General features: G+C 46.7%; 1 protein-coding gene across 1 annotated transcript in view; it reads right to left on the reverse strand.

Annotated features, from left to right (window-relative positions):
* DDX56 (DEAD-box helicase 56) overlaps nucleotides 1-27,780 on the reverse strand; it is a 786,153-nt gene that overhangs the window by 681,279 nt on the left and 77,094 nt on the right. Inside the window, exon 2 of the mRNA XM_069618962.1 lies at nucleotides 16,733-16,894. Coding sequence (XP_069475063.1) covers nucleotides 16,733-16,894 — 162 coding nt within the window. The remainder of the gene's footprint in view (nucleotides 1-16,732; nucleotides 16,895-27,780) is intronic.

The following is a 27,780-nucleotide window of genomic DNA, read 5'->3' on the forward strand; positions in this document are numbered from 1 at the left end:
CAACCACTATTGAAGTTAACAAAAAGTCTTCAACCAGATTCGTCCAAGAGACATAATGAACCCACAATAGAGAAGTAAACAAATCTACACCTACCCACGTTGGCAAGGGTGAGACTGATCCTAACCAGGCGGGTGACTTGAGTATCGACCAACTGTATGAAAAATTAAAATCCACTAAATCTAGCATCTCAAGTAAATCGTCTCCTTATAAGGAAAAAGTGGCGAAAACCAAATACCAACATGAATCCTCAGTAAGAACCAATGGCAAAATCCGTGATTCAGTGCCCCTCTTCAAGATCGAACAAAAATCGGCAGAAGACCATTACATGATCTTGAATAGAAGAACTGTCCTCAAAATTCTCAAACAGGTCGACATACTTAACACACTAAAATCTGACGACTTACGCTCATAGAGCCGTATCACAGAAATAAGCAAGCGAAAGCATATCTCCATATTAAGAATTCAGCGCTTCAAGCAATCCCCCAAGAAGCCTACGCAAAAGTGGCCCAAGAGGGCTTCATCCTGACTGAGATCTCGTCTCAAAAAACCACCAAGATCCAAAGCAATAAATCCCCGGCAGTAAAAAAATATAGATATAAATCACAGATTGAAGATTTGTATATATCGAGAAGACGAGGAAGAACACCACCACGTTGGGATAAACCAGTCTATCATGAAGCTAGAACGTCGGGGATAGTCCCATCTAGAACTGCTCATTTGAGACACTACCGCTATGCTAATGAAAGAAAGGAAGACAGGAATGATACAAGAAATTGGAAAGATCACAGAAGATCAACTTCGCCATCACATACATTGTCAGCGCGCTGAATCGAACAAAGACCACCATCTCCAGCACATTATCTACGACCTAAACAAGACGTAGACCAGTCTACGACACACCGATACCCTACATCAACAAAGGATACGTGGTCCTGGCTCCGAAATGCCTTTACTCCGGGACTAAAGAAATAGCAGCAAACAAGGGGAGCCAATTCACCACGTCGGCGACCCGAATCCAGAAATGAAGTCCAAATGAACGCTACTTTATCTATAGCGTCATGGAACACTAGAGGCCACATGCATCTAACTAAAATTGGCAGTTACAACCTGGGAATCCACGACATTATATGCCTCCAAGAAACGTGGCTATTGAATAAACCGGCACTTGATGGCTATAACATCGCGATCTCGCCGGCGCTAAAGGGGCCTTTTGGCAGACCATCTTCTGGCCTCCTGATAGCCATCCGGACTGGGTCTAATCTACAAATCATCAAGACAATCGCAGCCACTTATGCTTTCTTGGTAGTGCTTGTAAGAACGAACAGCGAAAATGACTCAGAAATCTGGGCAATAATTAATACCTACTGGAATCCTCAAAGAATTTCGTCCGCTAAATTTTGTGATGAAGCTGCCAGCACCATCGACGAAATAATGATTGAACACAAAACCTCTAATATTCTTGTCTGTGGAGATTTGAACTGCAATTGCCTAAAAGCGATTGATTTGACGCCAGCATCAGAAAGAGGAACTCTGTGGCTTTCGCTAATTAACTCAAAAAACCTTTGCAACGCCGCAAATGTCAATAATCATCCCACTATTCCGACATGGGAGCGAGAACAATCTATAGCAACCCTTGATTACATCTTCGTTGCAGAAAATATTTACTCAAGCATTGCGTCTTTTGAAGTAATCAGAACGGAAAGCAGTGACCAAAACCTGTTAAACCTCACTTGCAGAACCAAGAGATATGACCAGCAATTCTATAACGTCCCGGTTGAGGTGAACACGCAGCTCTCTCGTTTATGCATGAACGCCGACATCAAACGCTTGACTGACGATTATGAAGCTCTCATCATGGATACTAAAGCCAACGATGCAACATCCAGGAGTAGCTACATCCCTCTGCTCCTGCAGTACAAAAAACCTCGGAAAAGGTTAGACAACCGAAGTGAGAACTTTACCCACACTTACAACCGGACTTTAGTGATCAGACGCCGCCACCTAAGAAAACTAAAAAAAGTCGCAACTATGATGAACTCTCCTAGCATATGGGAATCTTACCATCTGGAGCTCAGAGCATATAAACAGTGGCTAAGAAACAACAGATCACTACTCTACCAAGCTGATGCTGAAAGCATGATCACGATCATAGCTAACAAGAAAACTCGAGAATTTTGGAAACTGATCAACGAAATGAAACCTCATTCAAACTTGTCAATGATAAATGCTGTGCCCGAAGAATGCTGGTTTAACCATTTCTGTAAACTGTTTGATCATCCTCCCTCTGACACCGAGAGGGCACATCCACCAACCAAATCCGACTGGGTCGACCTATCCGATACAGAAGATATAAAGTCAATTATCATGAAACTGAAATCCTCGCGCGCACCTGGACCGGACAGTCTAGCTAACACCGACTTGAAGCAACACCCAGAGGCGTGGTCAGCAGCCCTGAGCCTGATATTCAAACACTGCAAGGAAAGAAGGATAATTCCGAGCTCCTGGACACAAGCAATTATCGTCCCGATATTCAAAAAGGGCATGAGAGAAGACCCCTCCAATTATCGCCCAATTGCCCTATTGGATGTTATCGTAAAAGTTTTTGCCACTTAACTCTTGACCCACTTTCGGACCTGGATAACAACATCGCCAGCTATGGACCCTCTCCAAACCGGTTTCCAAAAAAAATGCTAGCACAGCGGCTAACTTAATGATCCTAAGCATCTTAAAAGAAAAAGTCTTGCTTGGAGCACCTAGAATCTTCCTTGCCTTTGTGGACTTGTCTCAGGCTTTTGACAGAGTAGAGCCAAACTGTGGGCGAAGCTGAAAAACTGGAATTGCCCTAGCCAGATTCTCGACCCAATCATCGCTTTACACACGGATATTCATATCAGTCAGACTAAACAGTGGACTACTCTCCAATCCTATACCGTCCAATCGAGGAGTTAAACAAGGCTGTCCTTTGGCTCCAGCTCTTTTTATCTCTTTTCTCTGTGATTTCCAAACTTCACAAGAACCAATTAGATCGTTTCCTCCGAAAATAGGATCCACAATGGTTGCCAGACTCCTATATGCAGACGATCTCATCATTTTAGACCACACCCAGGTGGGTCTCCAACGACAACTGGACAATCTGCAAAAATACATAAAGGAGAACAATCTGGAGATTAACAACTCAAAAACAAAAATATTGATTTTCCAAAAGCAAGGTCGTAAGAAAAAAGAATCGTTGAAGTGGTTTTTGAACCAATCAAAAATCAAGATAGTACCCTCATTCAAATATTTGGGAGTAACCATCAACAGTTCGAAAAAATCTCTTAGCATGCAGAAAATCCTGTGGCGTAAAACCATAAACTTAACAGCACAACTACGCGCAGTGGACAGAAAATATGGTAAATTCAGTCTTCTCCCTGCAATTCAATTCTATAAATCCAAAATAATTCCAGCCTTGACATACGGCATGGACGCGAATCTCTCCATTCCTATGACCCTATGGGCAAAGCTAGAAGTTTTCATCTGGAGAACAACTCTAGGCTTACCTAAATCGACAGCAGTGGCTCCTATAAGGCGCGAACCCGGCCTGCTCTCCCTGGAGGCTGTAGTTGCGCAGAGCACGATTCAGCTCTACAAGAAACTGCGGAACAAAGACAGCTTGGAAATATATATAAATGATTTCTGAAGAAATATCGAAGGGAACCAACAAATCCCTTACCAACTGGGCTGAGAAACAAAAGCTTACGCTGCAAGAAATAGCCTGCTCAGAAGAGGAATTAATTCAGAATCCCATGAGAATAAAATCTAAAATGGAATGGTTGGATTGGATAAAAACAAACGACAACTCAACTACGAATAAGCGACTAACCCACCTGCCACCAATTTACAATAAATTAAAGCAACCAATGGAGTACTGTCTGAAATATCCGACTAAGCGCCTTATGAGAACTCTACTCAAAGCCCGTTTAAATCTTCTACCGACTCAAGAGGTTCTGGCAAAAGAAAAATCCTGCAGACTCTGTGGAGATTCCCAATCCACAGAAACAAACATCTTTTGATGGCTTGCCCTTCAATTGACCACGAAAGAGAGGCCTTTCTCGGCCCCATGTTAAAATCTTCATATGTCATCGACAACAATGTCTGGTGGAATCGTTTGATCACGGGAGCCAAAACTAGATGGCTAATAGCGGCTTCTAAGCTAATAGACATTGCTTTGGAGAAAATCCTGCAAAAGAATTCAGCAATCGAAACCCTCAATCAACCAGCGGTATGAGCACAACAGTGTACACAGGAAACGGTAGACTTTTTTTTTTCTTCTTTTTTTCTCTTCAGTTGATAACAAAGAAAGACTTCTTTTGTAAAAATCTAATTTTGATTAAATACAAATAAAAAAAAAAAAAAGAAAAATACCCAGATTACACCCCCGCAGTTCAGCGTGCCAGGAACTCATTCATAACAGTAAAAGCGAGACTCTGCAAACTTAATCTGAAATACATGCTGCTCTACCCCACTCACCTCAAAGTCCTTTACAAAGGGAAAAGCACTCTTCTTGGACACCCTAGCCGCAGCAAACATGTGGCTCGAGCACAATAACTTGGCGGATGACGGAGAGGAACCGCCAAGGACTAACAACGGATAAAGCAGGAAGCCACGAACGCCATCACCGGCCGTCAACTCCACACAGAGGTACAACTCAGCCAATTCAGACCGTAACACAACGATAGCAATATCGGGCAGAAGCACGAGGCACCACACACGACCACGCCAATGGGCGCCCCCCCCAAAAGAGATGTGCGAGTCAAATGCTTGCACGCAGCCCGCACCGGAAGGCCTGGATAGGCCCAGAAGGCTTGGGAGCCCCCGAGCGCTGCAAGTTCTACGCAACTGCTAGGGGCAGTTCACAGTTAAATGGTTTAGTTAGCTCATTCATTAGAATGACAGTTGAAAAAGTTGTTAAGTCTCCATACTACATTATGCCAACTGCAGAGAGGGAATCGGGAGGAGGGAACATGCTCCAGGAATCCGGGGGCATAGACAAAACTCCTTACCAGAAACACCCCGACCACCGGAGCCCGCCTGGAAAACTGCGACCACCACAATACCCCCCATGACATGGCGATGACAATAAAAATTATGACATGGAACGTAAGGGGCCTCGGCACCTACCTTCGAAGGAACAGAATTAAGTCCCATCTACACAGAAAGGGGATAATGATAGCGCTCTTACAGGAAACACACTGCACTGCAGAATCCACCACCAAACTCCAGGAACACTGGGGTGGGCAGGGGTACGGAACTGCTTACTCCAAGTACGCTAGAGGGGTCTATACCTGGATCCATCCCCAACTCCGATTTCAATTAAAGAAAGCAGTAAAAGACCCAGAGGGCAGGTTCGTGATACTGCTCGGAAGCATAGAACAGCAAGAAGTTTGCATAGTGAACTCTTACCTCCCCAATTGTAATCTCCCAGCCCACCTCGATTCAATGTACGCTAGAGTCACACCACACAGAGATGGCCTTTTTATTTGGGGAGGGGACTTTAACTGCACCCACAATCCAGACCTAGACAGATCCCAACCCTTGCCTAGGACCCCATCAGCGGCTACGACCTCACTAAACGCAGTAACGGATAGACTAGATCTGGCAGACATATGGAGGGAGCTACATCCACAGACACGCACCTATTCTTACTACTCGTCCCCCCCATGGGCTCCACACGAGACTAGATTACGTCTTCATAGGAAGGGAACACCTACCCCCAGATGGAGGAGGCACGGTACCTGGGTAGGACGATCTCTGACCACTCTCCATTGGTGATAGAGTGGAACCATGCTGGCCCACGACCACCCATTCCCATGTGGCGAATGCCGGTGGAAGCCCTGAGGGACCAAGTTTTTAAAGATGAACTCCAGGACTCAATAGACAACTACATAGAGCTAAATACAGGGAGTGTAGAACACGTGAGCACCATATGGGAAGCCCTAAAAGTAGTAATACGGGGTGAAATTATAACAAAGGCCGGAGGCGTGAGAAAGAAGTTGAAAGATGAACTAACACAAAGAGAAAGGGAGATAGAGATGCTCGATAACAGTCCCTTAAGCCCACAACAACGGGAAGACAAGCTCAAAGCCCTTAGAGTCGAATGCACGAAGGCCTGGGATAGACTGGCCAAGTTTGATTATACCACCAGAACGAACAGAGCACACACGGAAACTGACAGGCCTGGTAGGCTGTTGGCTTGGCTCTGCAGGAAAGAACACCCCAGGCACACAATTACCTCTTTACAGGACAAGGACGGCAACGTACATCAAGCCCAACATAACATAAATGACACCTTTAAAAATTATTATACGCACCTGTACTCACACAAAGCTGAAATCCCCTAGACCAGATAATGGGCACCCTAGACGAAATAGGACTGCCCACGCTCTCCCCTACACAAGCCGAAGCCTTAGATGCTGAAATCACTGCGGAAGACATAGCTGAGGCAATTAAGTCACAGGCTACATGCAAGGCCCCGGGCACTGATGGGTTGCGCTCAGAATTTTATAAGTCATATGACTCCTCCCTGGTCCCACTGTTACACAAAGTCTTCCTGGAAACATACGAGCGAGGTATCCTACCTGACAGCATGAGGGAAACCCTCGTGATCCCAGTCCTCAAGCCAAACAAACCGGCGGAACACTGCGAATCATATCGACCCCTAGCCATGCTTAATTATGACATCAAATTACTGACCACAATTCTTGCCAAAGGACTTTCCAGACTCATAGGCGATATTATCCACACAGACCAATGCGGATTTATACCGGGACGCAACACAACCATGAATTTACGCAGACTACAACACATAGTCGAACAAACAGACGCAAATCCCCGAGCCCTATGCCTTGCTGTCGCTAGACGCCATCAAGGCATTTGATTCTATATATTGGGAATGGTTATTAGCAGTCCTACAGGAATTCGGTTTTGGCCCGGGATTTGTTCGATGGGTCAAAATACTGTACACCAGACCAAGGGCTCGGGTGAAAACTGGGAGACATGTATCAGCAATATGGGAAATATTGACAGGGATGCCCGCTGTCTCCCATGCTTTATATCCTCGGGTTGGAACCCATTGCAATCTATTTCAGGAAACGGTTCTTTGATGCAGGGATAAGACTTGGCGGGACGGACCACATCATTTCGCTCTAGGCGGACGATGTCCTATTGTACGTCAGGGATCCGCACCTTAACATTCCAACCATGTTGGAGGTCCTCGACAATTTCTCCAAGGTCTCGGGCATACGATTTAGCAGAGCTAAGTCCTGCCTGTTCCCACTGGCAGGACTGAGAAGCAGAGACAGGGAGGAGCTCCCCGCACTAGGTATACAATGGCAGACCACGACATTCCGCTACCTCGGAATCCAAATAATGCAGACCCCTGAGCTTATGCATGAGCACAACACGGTGGCGGCGATACCCGCACTACGCAAATCAAGGAGCTTCTGGGCAAAACTTCCCCTATCAGTGATGGGCAGGGCCTCAGTAGTTAAAATGATTGTCCCCCCCCGGTTCCTATACAAATTCCAGAACGTACAATACTACATCAAACCTAAGTTCTTTCGTCTGCTTGATTCAATCGTTCGTGGCTTCCTTTGGGGGCAGGCCAGACACAAAATAGCACACACTACCCTAGTATTAACATACGCGCAAGGCGGTATCCAGCTCCCGAACCTTGAAAAATACTATGTAGCTGCTCAATTTAGCTTTGTGTCCAAATGGTTAGCTGACGACACCACGTCCGAGACACCCCTATTACAATCCATGATCTCCCCTATATACCTGAGAGAACTCATATGGGCCCCACAACACCTACTGAGCGACATACCCTCCATCACCACCCTGGGGAGGCAAATATGGCAAAGGGCGAAGTAGATAACCCAGCTGAAACACCCGTACTCTCCTGAAATCCCACTGATCCAAGACATGTGCAAATCAAGTACGGACCTACTCCACCTTAGACACTGGGAGAGGAAAGGTGTCTATACTTGGGGGGACCTGTATGACGAAGGCTCCTTCAGGGAGTTCGAGTCACTACAAAAAGAGGAGGACATACAAGCTGGCCAATTCCTCTGGTACCGTTGGATACGGGAAACGGCTAAGGAAAAATGGGATGTTTGGCCAGAGGAACCAGTGTCAGCCCCTTTTAGAAGGTTGTTATATAACCAGGGAGAGGGACGGAGAGCGGTCTCTCAGATATACAGCCACCTCAGAGACATACCCAACCCAAAATGCGAGACAATGAAAAAGAGATGGGAAACAGATCTGAGATGAGAACTCTCAGAAGGTGAATGGAACAGAGCGCTAGCATACCCCAAAGCTGTATCCAGAAACCACAGATTCCGATTTATACAACTGAGCATGCTACATCGGACATATCTGACCCCCTGCAGGCTAGCGAAAATTAACAAACAAAAGGAAGCTCACTGCCCATGGTGCAACGCAGACGGGGCAGATCTACTTCACATGTTCTGGGAGTGCAACAAATCACAATCCCTATGGATGAAAATAAAACGGACCTTTGAAAAAGCGGGTTCCCCCAACTACAAGTGGTCCCCCGAGGAGTGCCTTCTGGGAACACACCCCAGGCAAGCCAAACTCAAGCACTGGGTGAAACTCAAGGACTTGACCTGTATACTGGCCAAAAGACAAATTGCCATGGCCTGGAAAAAACCCGCAGGCCCGAATCATAAGGCATGGCGTAATGAACTAGACAGGTGGATTAACGCGGAAACAAGAGCATGGGAGGACAGCGTCAACAGGTCAACTGACGAATCAAGCTCTACCTTGGAGGCATGGAAGGAAATAACCATTAGCATGCTTTCCTCCCCAGATGATAAACCCCCATGAATGAAAAAGGACCCGACCACACCGCGTCGCAGGAACACAACACCCATGGCAGAGACAGACACACATCACGGCCAGCCCCTGAAACTTGGAGCCCCCCTCGCCCCCTGCTCCCGATATCCCACCATAATGTTTGCCAAGACTTTTGAACAAAGAAGTTGAAACAAGGAGACAGTTAAATGTTGTTACGTTACTTTATAAAAAAATGTTACTGTTTATTAAGCAAGTATCACTATACCTGCTATTGAATGCAGGCCGAGAAGTTTTACTGTAAGATAACAAATGCCAAAAAACAAATTTGAAAATAAATCTTGCTCTCGGCCGGGACATCTACACCGGTATTATAAGTAGAACGCGCAGCACCGTTGCCTCATTTCATGGTTTTCCTCCTTTTCTTTTGCATTTCAGTCTCGAAGGTTACAAAGCCAGACCTTGAAAGCGAGGAGGGCGTAACAAAATGGAAAATCACCCAAGGATAGAGGGGCAGGTTTGGAGGACGTTGAGGAACACGTGGGTGGAGCATCCAGTATAAAGAACATTACAAGGAGTAAGTAATTTGTTCCTCTAATGAATTGTGTCCTGCCACATATTCCTCATCTTTGATAGACTCCCATAGCAGTATTCAGCTAGAGGCGAAAAGGAGAATTTACTTCTGATTTACGCTGTGAATAACAGCTTTGCCAAAATTAGCCTCCTAACCAGATACAGAATCACAGAAGTAATATTGTGTAGAGATGTGCAGCGAAGACCAGGTTGCAGCACTGCAAATGCCCTGCACAGGCACCCCTGAAGTAGCTAATCCTATTGTGGAATGAGCTCTCATGCAATCAGGGACTTCCTTGCCAGCCAGAGTGTAACATTCTGTAAAGAACAAAATAGTCCATCGACAAAAGGTCTGTTTAGAAACAGCCCGTGACCTGTATGGCCCACAAAGAGCTAATCATCTTGCCCAACTTTAGCAAGCCTGCCAATATAAAAGCTTGGCGCTCTTTTGAGGTCGAAACAATGAAGCCGCTCTTCACCCTTGGAAGGATGTAGAGGTGGATAAAATGGCAAAACAATCTTTTGTTCCAGATGAAACTGACACCACCTTAGGAAGAAATGAAGGTCGAACCCTCAAAACAACTTTATCCTTATAGAAGGTAGCAAATGGTGGCTTGGAAGATAAAGTTGCAGCTCGCTCAACCTGCGAGGCAAGGTGATCGGAAAGACAGTCTTCAAAGTCGGCATCCTGAGCAGACATAAATGAAGAGGCTCAAAAAGGAGCTCCCATCAAGAGGTTTAGCATGAAATTAAGGTCCCAAACCAGAACAATGAAAGGAACCAGAGAGTTTAAAATTAGAGCCTTGTTCAGGCAAGCGCTTGAAATTGGAAACCACTGCCAGATAGCCCTTTGTAGTAGAAGCCTGCAGTCCTTCATGGGCTAGATACAAGAAAGAGGACATTGATGGTGGGTCACAAGTACAAGGGTCAACACTGCCATTGCTAGACCAGCTGCAAAACGTTTTCCAACGGCAGCAGTATACAGCTTTAGTTGCTGGCCTCCTGGCTGAAAGAAACACCTCTATTACGTCTTCCCGGGAGGACTTCCTGAGCCAACTCCCACTCATGAGAGACTGTGGAGAGGCTGCTCAGAGCGTCTCCCACCTTGCTCTCCAGCTAGGTGAACAGCCGATGGAGTCCTTGTAGTGCCCAAAACCAGAGCTGCACTGCCTCTGCCCAGTGGTAGTGATCCTACACCTCCTGTCTGTCTTGTTGAGATAATGCATGGCCACTGTGTGGTCAGTCATTACCAGGGCGTTCTTCCCCCATACCGAGGGCAGAAAGGCCTTCAGCGCCAGTCTGACTGCCCTCAGCTCTAAAAGGTTGATGTGATTTGTAGTCTGGACTACGATGGAGATCAACGACCACCGATTGTCAGATCGCTTGCATGAGCTCCCCAACTTGTGAGGGAATGGTCTGTAACTACTGTTCTCTCCGGGCCATGGTTGCCAAAAGGGTTCTCCCTTCATCACATTCTCACTGCATGCCCTTCACAGGAGATCATGTGCAAATTTGCTCGAGACCTGAAGGTCTGTTATCTTGCTGCAGAACTGAGACCAATGGGATCGGAGGGCCCAGTGAAGGGAGCTCCTCCTCAGACAGTCCTCTTGCACCAGGAAAATGCAGGATGAGACCCATAAGACTGAGCAACCTCAGAAAACCGAAGGCTGGTGATGACTCACTGCTGAAGATGCTGAGCCCTCACCTGGGGTTGTGAAGCTTTCCAAGAGGAAGCATGCATGACAGCTCCAATAAACTGAAGCCTTTGGGAAGGAATCATGTGGGACTTCTGGAAATTAAGGGAAAAACCCAGTTTGTGCAGGGAGTGGCAGGTGCGAAGACTATTCCGAGTCATGGCCCAGATAAAACCGGAAGCCCAGGCAGTAGTCATATCCCTATATGCCGAAAAGGCGTTCGATTCGGTGTCATGGATATACCAGTTTGCTGTACTCAAGAAGTTTGGAATAGGCTGATACTTTCTAAAATGTGTGAAGTTACTATACTCTAAACCAGGAGCCAGAGTACTAACCGTACAATGTCCGATTGGTTTAAGTTGGGCAGAGGCACTAGACAGGGATGCCCATTCTCACCAATACTGTTTGCTCTGACGATAGAACCAGTCGCAGCAGCCATTAAGGAACATCAGGGTCAGAGAGGTATTAGAATGGCCGGACTGACCCAGTCAACATGACTATATGCAGACGATACGCTGCTATACATCCAAGAACCCGACTTTACACGAATTTGCAGAGTACTCCAGCTATAAAACGAACAGCTCTAAATCCGCAATCTTTCCCCTAACCCCCGCCACTTTACGCCCGACTAACACATGCGACCCACAATGGTCACCAACGAAATAAGGCACCTGAGGATTGTCGTGTCAAAAGACAGAACCTCCCTATATGCGGACAACCACGAACTACTGTTAAATACAATCTCGACCAAACTCCACCTATGGGCTAAACTCCCTACATCCCCGATGGGCCGGGTTGCAATCCTGAAAATGTTGATCCTGCCAAAACTACTATGTATATTCACCAACATCCCGATATGGCCAGGCTGACAGTTCTTTGACACCCCGAGATCCATGGTCGTGGAGTTTGTCTGGTACGGGAGGGGCCGGGGGGAGGAGGGGAGTTGGGGACGAGTGGCCAGAATGAAATGGGAAAAAATGGTTTAGCCATACGACAAAGGAGGCATAGCAGCTCTGCACTTCGAGCTATATTACCTGGTGGCACAAGCTCAGTTTGTTAGATACTGGTATGACCCCCTAGACACTGCGCCACATGTCCATATAGAGAAACACGCTGCACGTCCAACTGATCTACGGTCCATTATATTAAAAAAAAAACTAAGACGAATGCTAGTTTGACCAAGTGAGTACAACGGTGCATGCTTGGTCCAAGATCTACCATAGGCTTCAATTGGAGGCGCTGTACTACTCAGAGGCCCCCCTCTGAAACTTTCCCAGCATTGCACCTTCATTTGATACCAATATGCAGAGGATATGGGACCCAGATGGGGAATTTAAAATGCGGGACATATTCCCCAACGGGAAATTTATTACCCTAGAAGATTTTAAGACTGCGGTGGGGAGGAGTCAGCTGAAGATACTACATTATCATTGCATGCGACTGGCCTTCAAGGCTAGATGGCCACTATTTCCTGATGAACCCCCACCACATGAATGCCTCATGTCATTATCCTCTCGATCAGGCACTATTGTTTCCAAAATATATACGACAACACAAGCACACACACCGACACTAAATACAATTAAAGCTTCCTGGGAGACTGACCTGGGAATAACCATAGAGGATAAGACTTGGTCGAGATACTGCGAATTGGCCAAGGTGGTGTCCATCAATTCAGGCCTCCGGCTGATCCAATTAAAAGTGTTGAACAAACTTCATTATACGCCAACAAAGGTTGCTAAATTTTCACAAGACTGGCTCAGCAGTTGCCAGAAATGTGGGAATGATCACGCTGACTAATTCCATGTGTACTGGAAGTGCCCACTCATTTACGGGTTCTGGAGGGGGGGGGGGCTGGAATTATGTAACATGTGCAGTGGCCAAGAAGTGTATACTTCAGAAATGAAAGAGCCCACACGCACCACACGTAAACCACTATATTAAAGAACTGGCATATGTTAATGAGTGCGAGGAACAATACGTGATGACACTCCCAAGGGCAAGCAGACCCACAGACATTTGGGCCCCGTTCAGGGTATATTTGTGTGAGATGGGGTCGGCCGGAAACAGCCCCATGAGGCCCGGAAGTGCATCAGCTCTGTAAATTGTTTAATGTGATATAAGGATGAGTAACTCATCTCAGAGATGATTATTTGTATAGTGATGTGTTGTTGTGATGACGTGTACCACAATCAATAAATAAAGTTTTTAAAAAAAGAAAGCAAACATGTGTCGGCATTTTCTGCAGCATGCTAAAGTACAGAACAAGAACAGTGTCTGAGCTCTTCCCGCCAACCTCCGACAGTGTGAGAAGATGGCATTGCCGTCATGTACTTCAATCCCTGCTTTTCAAAACTTCTGCTTCTCCCATGTCCGATTACTGCGCCCCGCTGCCAGAAATCTAGCACATTTCAAAGCCTCATTATGAATCTCCTGACTAATGTAGGATATTCCAAACAGGCTTAGAGCTTTTGACAAGCCATTTATGTCAGGCAAGCCTCACATGAAACTGCCAGTACCCTAGCCCTATGTGTCTTTCATTGTCAACAGCCTGTTAGGAAAGGCAGCTCTGTGGGTCAATAACCCTGCTGCAGAGATTATTGTGTAATCTGTTAGTTCAAATCCTGTTAATAGGCGAGTTAATGAGTCTGCATCAAAGATGCAGGTAACATTCAATTCTAACACAGTTGACTTACTTTTTTCAACTTGTCAAAAGGACTACTAAATGTTCAGCGATAGGCATCCAGGCTGCTATACTTGTAATGGCTCAAAACACACACCTCATCAGGGCGGTTATACCTGTGATTGCTCAGAGCACACAGCTCATTGGGGCTGCCGTACATGTGATGGCTCAGAAGAAGCACATTCCATGAGGACTGCTATATGTATGATGGCTCAGAACACGCCTCATCAGGGCTGCCATACCTGTAATGGCTCAAAAGTAGAACACACATCCCATGAGGACCATTATACTTGAAATTGTTCAGAACAGACATCTCATTTGGGCTGCTATACCTGTAAATCGCTCATAAAACACATCTCATATGGGCTCTTGTACTTATAATGGCATGCAGTGTTGTTAAAGCATCTGCATTCAAGCAATGCTGGTCAGATAAACCTCTGACTAATTCCCAGCGTAATGGCCAAAAGGTTTGCACACATCTAAAAAGGGGCACCCAATGGTAAAGCTGCACTAGATTTTTAAACAGAAAATGTATTTTCAGCTTTTTGGATATTTATTGGTGCTATGTTAAGAGACACAGAGAAACAGGAGAAGAAGAACAATTCTGAACCTAAGCAATAAAGAAGAACAAAGGTGTGGTGGGGACGGGAGTGCGGAGGGACAGAAAACATACTAGACAATCCAAACAGGACTGCAGGCAACAGGAAGAGAGAGCAACGAGCTACATGACAGAGCAACAAAGAAAGTGAGAAGGGAAACAGAGTTAATAATACGACAAACACACAACAGGAGTGAGGGATTGAAGCAGAGCAAGAGAGACATTTGGAGACAGTAAAATAAAACCCAGATCAACAGCAGGTGGGGAAGAGATGGAAATAGAAAAGCAAGACTATAGAAAGCCAGGCCAATAACATAAGAGACAGTGCAAGAAAGATAATCAAATTGAGTAGCAACCACAACCGAGAAAATAAAAAACAGATATAGCCAGAGTAATGAGATGAGATGAGAGAAGGAGTCATATCAACCGACATAGGAGGGGAAAAAGCAACAATAGAATGCACAGATGGGAGAGGAAAGCGACAGAGCAACAGACCGCAAAATGTAGCATCGCAACAGAGGCAGAGTGTCAGAAAGTGAGACAGGGGAAACAGTAGCAAAGGGAAGGAGATGGAGCAAAAACATGGAGTGGCTGTCAAGCAGGTAGCGCCAGGCAGCAACATTAGGCCCGAGAGGCAGAGAAGTGATGCTGGTAGAGTGAGGGACTTGATTTATTAATCACCCAATGTAACTAGCAGGCATCTGTTCTAACTCTTTAAAGTCTGTGCGCAAGTATCATGAATATGAAGGTGGGTAGTATGCATCTACAAGGTTCTTGTGTGGGGAAAATGTTATCCACAGGTGCAATAAATTTAGAACCCCTTTGAAATACAGCTGTTTTGTCTTGTTTGCTAACACAGTTTTAATTTTACGCACAAATTGAATAGTTGTCAGACACTTTTAACTCATGTGAAGGAGGAAAATAATTTTTAGTCTCTTGAAATTGGATTTACTTTCTAATTCTAAAAACTGGGAGCAAAATACTCACTCCAAAATCCTATATGGAGAACTGGGTCAGAGGTGTCATACAGGGGTTTTGTCAAATCCTCTTTACCATCGAAAGTCTTTGACCAACAGATGATTGTGAAAGAAAGGGAACAACAAATCCTGCTTTATGAATTGAGCCCTTGAACAGAGCGTTACAGAAGTTAGCAAAAGTGAAACCGGAAGAGGGATGCTAACGAGATGGGGCTAAGTCTGAAGTCCCTATAAACAGTGAGCTGACCAAGTAAACTGTCTACAAGTTGGCAAGAGTGAACCCGGAAGAGGTATGCCGACAATCTGAGATGAAGACTGAAGTGCGGTTTAAAAAGACTTTAAGACTCGTGAAAGTAAAAGGTATTTGAAGATGAGGGAAAGTGAACTGTCCCCCTTGTCAAGTGGGTTCCAGCCCGGTCGAGAGAGATCCAGGGGTGAAAATTCATCACCCAAAGTTCACCGAGAAAGCAACTGTTCAATTGATAGGTCGAATACTATAGGTGAGGGGTCGGCGCCCAGAAGAGGGGGACCCCCCAGGGATGAATCAATCACCCAATGTGAACTGTGGAAAATAACACTTTGTTGGACGCATCAGGCGAGAGACTTTTTAATGCAAAGAGACTTCACCCTTGAAGAACCGGATAGCTGGAACAGAACCGTCGGCTCGTGCTAAGAAAGCTTGAGCGTGTACTGTGCTAACTGCAATGGAACTGTCGGCTTGTGTTGAGATCGCTCGAGTGTGTGCTGTGCTCTAAGGTCCCACCTTGTCCCGTGCTGAAAACGTGGGGAAGGGAGACAGCAGGCAATCACATCCTGGCTTATTATTTGAAACACTTTCTTTATTGAAACCCTATCCCACACTCTTTCTATAATTAGTTGTAAGGAATTGGCAATAGGTTTTTCTTAGCATAGGGCCTTTTACTTGGACAACACCACTAGGACTGCCTTATTTTTCATTTTATGGTCGACGCTTGCCCCCATCTTAGATTTAGGTTAGTCATTTTTCCACCCTGCATTTATTATTCAATAAACACCCTTGAACTGTTACGACTTGTGTGTGCCTTTACTGTTGCCACCATGAGTTCCTTGCACTCTGCCATTTCACAATCTTGGAGAGATCAGCGCACAGAGTTATCTGCTTTCTCTGAAGACTACAGCTAACACAGTAAGACAACAGGCTGCTGTGTGTTACTGCGAAAAAATTACAAATGATTCTAAGCCAAACTGCACAATGCAAAAAAACTAAAATCAAGGAGTGTACCCAACGAAGCAATTTCTCTTTTTCAAATATTTAAAAGGTTAACAATTTCAGGCGAGCAAGAAAGGCATTGGCAGATGCTTGGTTGTGCTTACCTTTTTCACCTGAAGAAGGTGCTGTATAATGGGTACAGAGTATGCAGCGGTCTTACCAGAGCCCGTTCGGGCTCGTGCCAGCAGGTCTTTTCCCTCCATGGCCAGCGGAATGGCCTTCTCCTGGATCAGAGTTGGTTTGGCCCAGCCCAACTCAGCAATCGCCTGCAGAACAAAAAAAAAAAAAAAAAAAAGGTATTCGGGAAAGTTAGCCGATTAACCAATCTTTCAACAAAGTCTTTAAAAATGCACATTAAAATCTAGATTTTTCTTGACCACTTTTTTGGTTCAGTGGTTCCAAGCAATTAGATCCAGATACGACAGTAGCACAGCCGCTTGCGCAACATCAATCTGATATCATGTAATTGAATACAACACATTCTTCCACTGACACTCAACGTTCTTCATTTAAAATTACCTCCACAGAATGGAAAAGTGGTCATAGAAAACATGTACAATAGCGGTTGAACTGTAAATGCTGCTACCCAAACAGCTTACCACCTGCTTGCGCATTGTAAATATTGATGGATAAATGTAAATATTAATGAAAATGTCAGTTTTCTGTGGCAAACCAGAAGAAGGACTACAGCGGATCATGTCTCAATGCAACATATTTAGTTGAAAGGAAAAATGCCTAACTGACACTATTGCTATGAGGGAAGTTCACTGCATTCTAAACCAAAAATGACTGGTGCTCGTCCAAGTCCAACTCAAAATAGACCAAATTCCAAATCCTAGGTAACCAACTGGCCGTACCGCTTTAGAAAATCATACTGAAAGGCAGACACTTGTATCACAGCCTCAGAGTGAGCTTCTTTTGTCCTACTTTGTAGCACAGGGTATCCTCAAAGTCCTGTGGCTCTTCAGAACATATATTGAATCTCATTCCAATTAATAAACATTGGGTGCATGCCCGTTCGATTCCCTTAGGTTCTCATACGGTTGGCATTTCCCCCAACCTTGACATATAGCGTTTGCATCGATTTCACGCTGCTTTACCCTTCGTCTGCTTTCCCAGTCTTGGTATGAAGCACAAGAATTTCTTTCTCTCTTCTTGATGAAGGGCATGCGCCCAGTAAGTTCTCTTAGATACTCGCAATTTTGGCAGCTTCCCAGGCCTGGATATGTAACGTTCACACATTTTCCAGGCCATTTTACCAGGTTGGGTTCTATTCCTGCAGGCTTCTAGGCGGTTGCAGACTTTGGACCTCTTGACAACTGTAGTGCACAGCGCTCACTGGTTTCCTCACGTTGGAAGCGTTCGTTTCGCTCTGGTTTCACTTCTCTTCCACAAACGCACTTGCCAAGTGGAGTTTGGCAATCCCGCTCCACTCTCTCCCCTAGTCTCGGTATTGGTTGCCGGGAACCAAGCCCACCATTGCCTTCTAGTGGCCGCGCCACCAGGGAAGATTGTTCTCTTCCTGTATCCTTTGCTCTCCTGACCAGAGCCGAATGCTCTGTCAGACTGCCCACCTCTCAGTCTTCAGCTAGCGGTCATGCGGTCTGCACGCCATCCCAGGCTCTACGGCTTGGAATCACTCTGCTCCTTCAGGTCAGCATCTAGACAGATGCTTGCCAGTGTGTAGCAGTGACTCAACTCCCTCTGAAGAAGTATTTTCTCCTTCTGCAGCCTACGCTGTTCTTATGTACGACATTACAACAAACAACAGAGTCAGTCTTCTTGGGTCAAAGCCTTCAGCTAAGGTTCAGCATTACCTGAAGCCAATGAGTGGAAGAAAGGTATTTGTTGTTTATACATATACCAGGCAATGCCAAAGTCTTTGCAACCCCCATTTGGCAGACAGGGTGGTTTGGACTGGGAATTCTTTAATGGAATGGGAGTCTTTGTCCCCAGGAGTGGAGTCACTCCGTGAGGTCCCACTTGCCCAGACCCCCAGACCTCTAGGGTAGGGTGGGGGGCTGCCCTCTGGGAAGAGGGCACAAATTGTCCTTATTTGTCATAGTACCTACTGTTGAAAACCACAAGACCTATTATAACAGCATGTGGGGCGGGGGGGTCAGGGGGTGGTTAGCCATAAACTATATTAAAACATGATAATCTTATAAAATATCTTCGAGGAAGGAAGGAAGGAAGGAAATGAGAGAAAGCAGGATCCGGTCAAAGAGAAGGAGGTTGGGGTGTGGACCCTGAACCAGGATAGTACCTGTGTGATCATAACGAAGCAACGTGAGGATGAGAAGCCGGCCAGAAGGACTTCCCACTTGGTGCCACCATTAATGGTAGAGGATGTGGAAGGAGAGAGTGGAGATGAGATTGAGGGGGGTCCATAGTTCTGGAGATCAGTGAAAACCTCTATGGAGGAAGCTCCGACATAGGTGTCTGCGATAGGAAGTTCAGAGGTATTTTTTTGTGCTTTTTCCTACCAGACTACATGAGAGGGGGGGGTTAGAGGGGGATTGGAGGGGGGCTGGAGGGGGGTGGGGGGGGAATAGGCGATAGTGTAGCAGTTAGAGAAGATGGACAAGGTGGAGCGAGCCTCAGGGGGAGCAGAGGTTAGTCAAGGAATGAAAGAAGAGTGGATGCACAGCACAGTTATAGCCCCCTGTCCCTCTTCAACTGTAACCCTACAGTCCCTTGTTCTCCTTGCACTACCCAGAACCGCGCTGCCCTGGCTGCACTTACTCAGAGCATTGCTGCCCTGTTTTCCCCTCCTCTCACCCTAACACCCCCCCGCCTCCCTTTCCCCGTATACACTCCTCGTTCTCGCACAATCTGAATAAGACAAGGCCTTGTAAGATAGTTTGTCTTGTCCTCCCTCCATCTTCCCTACCTGGTCTTGTCGCACATAGAAACACTTGTGTACATGACTTGCATAATATCATGTGATTGAAGCCTATGGACAAAGAAGAAGTGCAGAGGCCCAGCACCCCCAAAGTGGGAAAAGATATGCTTGGCCAGTTGTAGGTCCTTGACACTACCTACTGCTGAACCGTTAGAGGAAAAATGTCAGTCCCAGATACACATATGTTAGTAAAGTGGCTGATATGCGCTATTCAGTTGACTCCTAGTCCTGAAGGTGATGGCCCAACAATGTCAGTAAAGGTAATGGAGCACTGGCGTTGTTCCTTCTCGTCTTAAAGTGAAATCTTTAGCACAGGATCCAACGAGGATCCAACAGTTCACCAACAGACTGTATTGGGTGAATACAGTTTAAGGAACTGTATTCACATTTAGTCTCCAATCGGGTACATGCCCCCATTTAGTGACCACCCATTCAAAAGTGTTTGCCACATTCAAACTTTAAGATCTGGGCATGGCAGCCCAAGATTTCTAGTCTACAGTCCCGGGAATGCCATTATCTTACAGTGCGCACTTCTGTTTAGAGGATAATGCGATTACTACGCAGGGGTCGTCACTTCTTCCCCAGCAGAGACTTCTCCCTGTCTTACCAGGGGAAGGTAACCGCTGCTATTTAAATCTAACAACTCCCCCTTATACTTTCATCTTGGTATGATATACTGTATCCCTGTTTTAAAACAGTCATGCCCAATAATAAAATTCACATCCTTTCTTTTTCGATAATAAAAACTGACATGAAGAAAAGAGCCAGAGTAATAGAAATTACCGGTGCCCAGAAGCCAACTTACCACTCTAGTTGTGGGAAAGAGCTATGTGAAGCCAAGGAATTCAAAAGCACTACAGCGGATGCCATAGAGTAGATGGGCGTGCAGTGGATAGTTTATCCGCAACGCAGCCGAGAGCTCCATATATACGGCGTGGAGGCAGAAGCAGCAGGGAGGGTGGTGGGGCAGTAGTCATACATGAGAACTCATGCAAACCAAGGAAGAGGAACCCAAGACTCAAGGGCCATGGCAAGAGGCAGACCAGCAAAACGCAGCAAGAAGGAGACCAGATGCTGGGGAGGAGAACCTGAATGATGCTGAAACCCTGGCACTGCTGTAACGAGCACGGGAAAGACACCAAACTGCTACAGACACTGCACACAATCCGAAAAGGAGAGGATGGGAGCCAGATGCCAGTAAGAAGAGCCGCAGAGGGAAGCAGGAAGCTGATGCTGCTGTAACTTGTCCAGAGAGACGCCAGCTCACTGAGAAAGCCAAACACTACAAAAGGAAATCAGAAAGCCAAAAGGAAGCTGGTTTACGCAGTAAGACCAGTAAGGGAACTTTGGGGCACCAGGCGAAAAACAGAAGAGTTGGGGATAATCGCCCAACTGAACACTGAAAAGAAATGCAGAACTCTTATCTCGGACTACACTGTACGAAGTAAAATCCCCAAAGAATGACGCTGGCGAAGATCGAGATCCCTCATTGCCAACAAATGTACTAGGCAATTGCAAGTGTGTGAAAACAAGAAGCCATGGCAGGAGAACATAGCCGGCAATTAGCAGTGTGTGAAGATCAGAAGTCCTGGCAGGAAAGTACACCAGACAATTACAACCATGTGAATATAGAGGGACAGCAAGTGTGTGAATACAAGAAGCGCTGGCAGGAGAGGATACCAGGTATCCTGACAACCTAAAGGCCAAATATGGGCTACATTACTCAGAGTAATCTTATTTCTGATGCTTGTATCTGCTTAGATTCACATACTGTGCATAGGCCTACATCTAGTGGAAGCTGCGGAGTATTACAGTTTGTTTTTCGAAACTCGAAAATGGGCGTCGACATAGGGCATGCCAGTAATACTATCCCTAGTGTGACGTCCACTGTACCCACGATCCCTCACGCGTGTAGGATCGTAAGATTGTATTTTTTCCGACATGAGGTAGCATAAGGAGTAGCGCGAGTACAGTTTATCCAAGCAGACAGATAAATAGATAAGACTACAAGCATCCATGCACCTTCTCTCAGAAGGGAGGAAGGGCGGCGCATGTGAATCTAAGCAGATACAAGCATCAGAAATACGATTACTGTGAGTAATGTATCCCTTCTGAGGCTTGTGGAATCTTCTTAGATCACATGCTGTGCATAGATTAGCGAGCAGTGTTAGAAGGAGGTGGGATGTGAGAAGGGTCATGAGCAAACGGGTGTCTTAGAACCGCTTGTCCCACTTGAGTATCTGTCTTGGAATGAGTGTCAATGCAGTAGTGCGGAGTAAAAATGTGTATAGAGCTCCATGTAGCTGCTTTGCAAATGGTGTCAAGGGGTACATTTGCAATGAAAGCCAGAGTGGCCCGAGTGCCTCTTGTAGAGTGGGCTCTTGGCGTAAAAGGCAGAGTTTTTTCAGAAAAGGAGTAAATAGCTGGATACAATGGACTATCCACTTCGAGATGGCACATTTAGAGACGCGATCTCCTTCTCTGCCTGTAGCTACAGAGACAAACAGTGGTCTGTTTTTCTTAGCGGCCTGGTCTTGTCTATATAGTAGAGGACCGATCTTCGCACATCTAGTGTGTGTAGTTTCACCTCAGCAGAGCTTTTGGGTTCTTGGAAGAAGGCCGGTAGCTCAATGGACTGGTTATGGTGGAATTTTGAAATGAACTTAGGTGAGAACCTAGGTTGTGTTCGTAGAACCAGTTTATCCTTATGAACAGTAGAGAAAGGATCCTGCACTGACGGAGCCTGAATTTCACTGACCCTTCTTTTGGATGTAATGGCTACTAAGAAGGCAGTTTTATAGGTCAGGTGTTTGAGACTGGCTTTATGCATGGGTTCAAATGATGGGCCCATGAGCTTAGCAAGCACCACATTAATGTCCCCTCCTGGTGGTGGGTTTGAAATTGGAGGGTTGAGTCTCTTTACCCCTTCCATGAAGGCTTTAACCACTGGTACTTTCCACCATGACACCTTTTTATGGGAGGTGGTGTAGGCCGACAGCGCTGCCAGGTGTACCTTGAGTGAATGAAATACCAACCCTGCGTCCAGCAGGTAGAGCATGTAGGTGACAATATTGGAAGGAGTGTAATCAACCGGGTTGATTTGTTTATTCTGGCACCAGATAACAAATATTTTCCATTTATCGAAGTAACAATGCCTCGGGTTTGGTTTCCTAGATTCCTTTAGGATGTCCATGCATCTCTGTGGTAGGTTGAGATGTCCAAACTCTATGACTTCAGGAGCCATGCTGCTAAGTTCATTTAGCTGGGTTGAGGATGCACTGTTTGACCTTGCTGCTGGGATAGTAGGTTGTGCCAGCACGGGAGTCTGATGGGTTTGCACACTGCTAGTCTGCGTAGGTGTGGGAACCACAGTTGCCTCGCCCACATGGGAGCAACTAGGATGAGCGTCATCGATTGCCTGTGCAACCACCTTCCTCATGAGAGGGGTTGGTGGAAAAGCATAGGCAAACATCCCTGACCAGTTCATCCACAGGGCGTTCCCCGTGGAGTCTGGCTGGCGGAACCTGGATGCGAATCCTGGGCCTTGCCTGTTTTCGCTTGTGGCAAATAGGTCTATAGTGGGGAAACTCCACTGTGAGAAGATGTCCTCTACGACTTCTCTATGTAGACACCAATCGTGTTCTTCTGGGAGGGGATCTCTGCTTAAAGCGTCTGCTAGTGAATTGAGATCCCCTGGAACATGTTGAGATAACAGGCAAATGTTCTGTCTGAGTGCCCATGTCCAAATTTTCTGGGCAAGCCTGGACAGATTTGGCGAACGAGTCCCTCCCTGTTTTTTTATGTAAAACATTGTTGTCGTACTGTCTGTTAAGATCTGTACTGACAGGTTCAACAGGTGGGGTTCGAACGCTCGAAGCACTCTGAAGACTGCCAGAAGCTCTAGCAGATTTATGTGCTCTTGGCCACATTGTGAGACCAGAGACCCTGAGCTGTGTGGTGAAGGAGGTGGGCTCCCCACCCTGACAGACACGCGTCTGTAGTGACTACAGCTTGAATATCCGGATCGTAAAAGGGTTTCCCCTTCGACAGGTTCTCTCGTCCACCAGTGAAGACTTTGTACAAGTGTTGGCGAAACGACCACTAGATCGTCCCACTGACCACTTGCCTGAGACCACTGTTTTGCCAACCATTCTTGCATGGGTCAGATGCGCAGGCGCGCGTGGGGGACCAGGTAAATACATGACGCCATCATGCCTAGCAAACGCATCGTTTTGAGCACTCTTATCTGGCGACCGGACTGATAGAGGAATTTACAGTAGTATATTCCGAATTCTTTCCTCCGATGGAAAGGCCAACCCCTCTCGAGTGTTTAGGACGGCTACTAGTAACTGTTTGCAGGTGCTTGGCACCAGGCTTGATTTCTTCTCGTTGAGAAACCCAATTCGAAGAGGAGGTCGATCGTTCTTTGAATGTCGGATCTGCAAATTACTGGGGTTTCCCCAGTGATGAGCCAGTCGTCCAGGTAAGGGTACACTGGGATTGCCTCCCTGCGTGGGTGTGCCGCCACCGTCGCCACCGCCAGTACCTTGGTGAATACCCTTGGAGCCGAGGCCATACCGAAGGGAAGCACCTTGAACTGGTAGTGCTGACTGTCCACCTTGAAGCGCTAGAATCTTCTGTGCGCTGGGAACATGAAAATATGAAAATAGGCATCTTTCATGTCCAATGTTAACATGTAGTCCCCTCTTTTTAGGAGTGGGATTACCTCTTGGAGAGTAGTCATGCAACATTTTTGGGGATTGACATACTTATTTGCAGGGCGTAAGTCTAATACTGGGCGCATTGTTAAATCTTTTTTTGGCACAAGGAAGTAAGTTGAATAAAAGTTGAATAAATACCCTTGTTTACCTGATTGCCCGGGACGAGTTCTATCGCGTCCTTTGCGAGAAGATTGACGATTTCCTCGAGGAGGATCTTTTGGTGGTCCAGGGAATGTATCTTTTGACGTGGAGGGTGGCTGCAGGGGCGCTCCAGTAGCTCGATGCAGTATCCTGCGGACACTGTGGACAGCACCCATCTGTCTGATGTGATCCCTTCCCATGCTTGGGTGAAGTTGGAAATGCGCGCCCCCCCTACTGGGGATGCGTGGGAAGGGACCCTGAGCGGAACGTCACTGCTTTGCGGGAGGCGTACCGCCTATGCCTGGGCTGCCTCTCCCTCTACCACAGCTCCTCTTATTACCTCTGCCGTAACTCTGGGTAGTCTGTTGGTTGCCACCCTGTCCTTGTGTGCAATTGGAGCCCCTCTGGGAATTTTGGCCGCGTGAGCGTCGAAAATTACTATTCCCTCTGATTCGTGGGCTTATTGGTCAATTGTCCCACGGATTTAAGGGGATCTTACTAGTCTTGCCAAACAAGACATTCGGTTCCACCGGCATGTCGAGAAGGGTAGCTTGGGTCTCGGGTTTAAGCCCCGACTGTCTAAGCCAAGCGTGCCTCTTAATGACGGTGCTCTCTGCTATGAGCCGGCCTGCATTATCTGCGGCATCAAAGGTCGTTTTCAGGATGCATCCGGACACAGCTCTATCCTCCGACGCGATCTGGGCTAACTGGCCCTTTAGTGGTTCCGGTGCGGAGTCAATGAGAGCAGCTACCTGCTCCCACTGGTGGCAATTATAACTTGCCAGCAGAGTGGTGGTGCTGGCGATTCTTGCTTGGCAAGCAAACTGGAGGCAACTTTCCTTGGTAACCCGTAAATTGTTTTGCTCTCCTTGTCTGGGGGGAGCCTCAGATGATGATAGAGGTGTTCCTGCTCTTTTCCTGGTGTTAGTGATTACCAATGAGTCAGGCTTAAGTTGACCCCTTATGTAGAGTGGGTCAGACTGGGCAGCCCTGAACATCTTCTCAATTCTGGGGTTTACAGCCCTGGTGAGATTAGGGGTGAGAAGGGAAGGATCAATTCTGCGTTGTATTGACTTGAGAATTGGAATGGCCTGAGCAATTGGTCTTTTGTCTCCCATGATCTCTTCTGCAAAGTCCCTCTCCTCTTGCGCCCCCCCAAGTGTCTATGCGGAAGTGCTCTGCAGCTCTAGCCAAGAACTCATTTAGAAGGGGCTGGTCATCTACTGGAGAGTCGGTAACCTGGAGGTTCTTTGCAAGCAGGAGAGTCTATATTGTAGACTTTTGCAACGTCCTCCTCCTCATCTCCATAATAATCTACCCCCATTTGGTCGTCCAACATTCTAAGTCTGGATCTTCACCATACTGCTGTGGGTCCTCACCATACTGTTGGTAGGGTTGGACATAGTAAGGGTCTGAAATCAAGCCCAGAGTTGGAGTCTCAAACCAAGGTTTCTTTCTAGGGGGCTGAGGGTCCCTGAAGAAGTATCGTAGTCTGGGGTTTAACCAAGGAAATGTTCTGGGTTCTTAGTGTTGAAATCAGCCAGGGAAGACATTCTCCTCATTACCGTGTCTATATCTTCACTGCTCCATTCTCTGGAGCTGGGGAGGACATCCTCCTGTGAAGGTTCCCATTCTAATCCCATATCGTGAGGGGTGGGAGGAATAAGTTTGGTCTTAGGGACAGGGGTCTTGGATTTTTCCCTATCGGAAGACTTCTGTCTGTCCTTATGTATTTGTGGTGCAGAAGTGAGTGTGATGACTTTTTCTGCTGTTTATCCCCTTCCCTCTGAGTAGAAGAGTGTTTTCCTGAAGGATTCACCTTCTCTGAGCTTTTCGACGCCTGGCGCCGAGATTCGGGGGTGTGTAGGGTACTCTCTGAATCTTTCGAGTCTGCACGTCGACTTTCGGAGGCAGATGCCGAGAGGGCTGCCGGAGCCGACTTTGGGTGCGTGGCCTGGGGGTGGAGGTCGGATTCATCCTCTGATGAACACACCTCCGTGACTTTGGGGAGCGAGGCACTCTTGGCAACTGTGGACGGTTGGCGTGTGTCGTGCGGCGATCGACCTGGAACGCCCAGAGGACACCGATTCCGTGGACCGCTCTCTCCGTGCCTCTTTCTTCCCAGAATTTGACACACGTGTCGAGTCTCGGTTGGACTTGGTGTTTTTAAGTGTAGTTGTAGTGTGGGTAGCGCTCGTGTCGCCGGGTGAGTTCCCCATAACTGCCCTGCTGGACAATCCTCCGAGGTCGGGGACTAGCGTTTAGGCGTCTTTCAACACCTCTGTGCCCTCGCCGTCCGAAAGTACGGCGTCGCTGCCATCACTGAAGGCACCCACTGCTTCCATGGCCTCGAGTTGCCTGGCGTGGTGGGCCCAACGTTTAGTGGAGCGATCCTTTAGCGTTTTCACCTTAAACCGGCTACACGCTCTGCAGTTAGCCTCGGGGTGGTCCCTAGGCAAACGGAGATTACAGGTGGCGTGTTTGTCAACCCAAGGGTACTTGCGGTTGCATTTGGGGCAAAATTTAAATGGAGTACTCGCCATATGTCACCTTAAGGCAGCGGGCTAGTGTATGTAGGAAAATAATAAGAGTGTTGAGTAAGTTTCCACCCCCCACTCTCCCTACTTGCAGGGCCAAGGCCAGAGGCCTTCTGAGGCCAAAGGCCTTCTGAGGCCCAAAGTCCGTCGTGCAGTCTCGCCGGTTGGTTGTTCTTTGGACTGGCGTCGATCTTCGAGGTCTCGACGTGGGAGTGAAAGAACGGGGAAATGAATATTGATTTTTTTGCAAAATGGCTAAAAGCCAGGGAACTCCGCACAATGCTTCCGACAAGTATGGCAGAAAAAAACAATCTGAGGATCCTACACGCGTGAGGATCCTGGGTACAGTGGACGTCACACTAGGGATAGTATTACTGGCACGCCCTATGTCGACGCCCATTGAGTTTCGAAAAACAAAACGAATACCCTGCAGCTTCCACTAGATGTTGGCATATGCACAGCATGTGATCTAAGCAGATTCCACAAGCCTCAGAAAAATATATGTGACTTTGATATTGTGCAAGAGGAAAGACAATAACTATTATTGTCAAGAAACTGAAGAATACAGGGGAAGGAAGATAATCTCTGGATTAAGGAGCCATAGCCTTAAGAGACTTTATGTTGAGTTATTCATTCCTTTTTGAACACTTTTGAAATACTGAAGGCCAAAGACATTACCCTTTTCACCTTAAGATTTACTTCATTAGAATGTGATCCGGAGGATTCAGAGAGGCAAGATGCGAGTGGTGAGTGGTGAGTGAAACAATCAATTCAACATTTTAGCAAATGTCATGTAGGCATTAGAACAAGTAGGGGAAAAGGTAACAGAGGGAGACGGAAAATAAAGT

This window comes from Ambystoma mexicanum, chromosome 10, assembly GCF_040938575.1.
Source record: "Ambystoma mexicanum isolate Mex_15411 chromosome 10, UKY_AmexF1_1, whole genome shotgun sequence".
Lineage (NCBI taxonomy): Eukaryota > Metazoa > Chordata > Amphibia > Caudata > Ambystomatidae > Ambystoma > Ambystoma mexicanum.